At 36.8% G+C, this 2,668-nt stretch overlaps 1 protein-coding gene across 1 annotated transcript; it reads right to left on the bottom strand.

The window, feature by feature from the left end:
* Nucleotides 1–245: 245 nt before the first annotated feature.
* On the bottom strand, nucleotides 246–1,174 carry LOC103566580 (olfactory receptor 4A15-like). Its single transcript, XM_008543029.2, is given in 2 exon segments — nucleotides 246–373; nucleotides 376–1,174. Coding segments are annotated over 2 exon segments (912 nt in total). The 5' UTR covers nucleotides 1,160–1,174.
* Nucleotides 1,175–2,668: the final 1,494 nt, after the last annotated feature.

The raw sequence follows: 2,668 nt of genomic DNA, 5'->3' as shown, positions 1-2,668 counted from the left end.
ATATATTTTCCTAAGCAATTATGAAAATCTTAAAAATATATTTAAAACAAAATTTTGAGCTAGGAAATTATGAAAATCTTAAAAAATATATTTTGATCGTGGGACGTATTCACATAATAAATGTTTTTCAACATGCCCAAGTTATTAAACATGAGGAGCAATTTATGACAGTTAAATAATCACACACGGCTTTCCTGGAAGGAGCAATTCTTCATTGAAAACAGGTGAGACAATTCTCTGCAGCCTTATTTTCTTTTTCTACTCCAGAGCTTTTTCATGGCATTTTTCATCTCTCCATTTCTCAGAGTATAAATTAAGGGGTTCAACATAGGGGTGATAGTGTAAAATACAGTCAAGGATTTATCAATGGGAAGGTAGAAGGAGGTCTCACATACATAAAAATACAGGGGACAAAGAAGAGGACCACCACAGCGATGTGGGAGCCACAGGTGGATAGGGTTTTGCGCCTCCCTTCCTGACTAAGATTCTTCAGGGAGTGCAGAATGACCCCATAGGAGATGAGTAAGAGCATAAAGATGACCACACAGATTGCCCCATCATTGGCAATCACAGTGAGACCAATAATGTAGGTGTCAGTGCAGGCAAGTTTTAATAAGGGGTACATGTCACAGACGAAGTGGTCAATGACATTGGGGCCACAGAAGGGCAAGTTGTAAACCAAGAAAAGTTTAACTGTAGCGTGCAAAAAACCTCCAAACCAAGCTGACAGAAGCAGCAAAACACACACCCGTGGATTCATGACCATCAAATAATACAAAGGTTTGCAGATGGCCACGTACCGGTCACAGGCCATGACCACTAGGAGTAAAACTTCAGCATCACCAAATAAGTGCCCTATAAAAAGCTGGCTCATGCAAGCTTGGAAGGAAATGGTTTTCTTCTCATAGACTAAGTCTATAATCTTATTAGGGGCAAATGTAGTAGAATAAACAACATCCATAAATGATAAGCAGCCAAGAAAGAAGTACATAGGGGCATCCAGGATTCGGCTGACCACCAGAGTCAAGACAATGAGTAGGTTTCCCACCATTGTCACAATGTAGATGAGCAAAAACACAACAAATAATATTTTCTGACCCTGAAGGCTCTGAGTGAGCCCCAAGAGGACAAACTCAGTCACATTGTTCCTTTGTTCCATAGGTTCCCCTTTATGTCTTATTCCAAAGTTCAGGACAAATTACCTGTAAATATGATTATTACTAGTGACTTCCTGAAATCTTAAGATAATTTGTTTATTCATTCAGCAAATATGCATTATGATTTATCATGTTCCAGTACATTCAGAGATTATAAGGCTGCTAAAAACATAGTCCCTAACCTCAATAATCTTTTTTTTTTTTAAAGATTGCCACCTGGGCTAACAACTGTTGCCAATCTTTTCTTTTTTTATGCTTTATCCCCCCAAATCCCCCCTGTACACAGTTGTATATCTTAGTTGCATGTCCTTCTAGTTGTGGGATGTGGGACGCCACCTCTACGTGGCCTGACGAGCAGTGCCATGTCCGTGCCCAGGATCTGAACCCTGGGCCACTGCAGCAGAGCACAGGAACTTAACCACGTGGCCACGGAGCCGGCCCCATAATCTCAATAATCTTATAGACTAATGGAGAGACAAGTAATTAGAGTCATATGTAGGAAAAGGACACTTTATTCAATAAATGGGTTTCCCTAACTAGCTTTCCATCTGTAAGCTAATAAAACTGTATATATGGCTAATACCTTACAAGCAAATAAAATGAAAATGGATTAAAAGTATAATGAAAAACTAAAGCAATATTTAACATATTTACTTTCCAGTTAATAAAGGAGATGGCTTTCTACATTGTATGGGTGGAAGTATCTTCTTAAATAGTAATTAAAATCCCAAATAGACATATTTGACAATTTCAAAAAATTTTAAGGATTTAAGAAAGGATAACGTACGATCAATAGAAGAAAGTAGTTTGGGGAAAAGATTTATATTTTAGAGGACATATACTGAGTTAACATCAAAATAGACAAAGAGCTCTAAGCAATTAACAAGCAAAAGACAAACCAATAGAAATGTGGGCAAGTCATATAAACAAGCAATTGAATAAAGATTGCATCCAAATGGCCAACAAACATATGATAGGATGCTCAAACTCACCTGTGAACAGAAAAATAGGAATTTAAGTAATATGCTACATCATTCTCTAGTTTTTAACAGGTTAACAAACAAGGTTTAGAGAACATATCAATTGAAATCATGAAATTTAGAAATACTTGCCCATTAAAATATCCCTAAATAGGTACAGTTGAAAGTACTTTTGAAAAACACTGATGTTGAGGAAGTAAATTATTTTGAATCTTTATAATAAGAGAAAATATGGGTAAAAGCATTATAGAATTGACTCAATTTCCACATATTTTAGTAATCACAAAGGATCCATATTATTGCTGATTATCAGAATTACATAGAAGAACTTTTAAAAGAATGTGAATTACCACACCACCAACGTCCTCTTGCAAAATGTAAAGCCTAGGTCAGTATCTTTTGTAGAAAAATACTTACTGGGTTACCTGCATAATGAGAAAGTCACTTCACTCAGATTCTAGGTTGTGGTACCTTCTCCCTTGTCCTTCGTGCACTGCTGCCATCTCTGTGAGCACAGACAGCAAGATAACA

The sequence above is a fragment of the Equus przewalskii genome, chromosome 11, assembly GCF_037783145.1.
Source record: "Equus przewalskii isolate Varuska chromosome 11, EquPr2, whole genome shotgun sequence".
In the NCBI taxonomy this organism is placed as follows: Eukaryota; Metazoa; Chordata; class Mammalia; order Perissodactyla; family Equidae; genus Equus; species Equus przewalskii.
The sequence above is the reverse complement of the archived record's forward strand: the minus strand, read 5'-3'. Positions and strand labels throughout refer to the sequence as shown.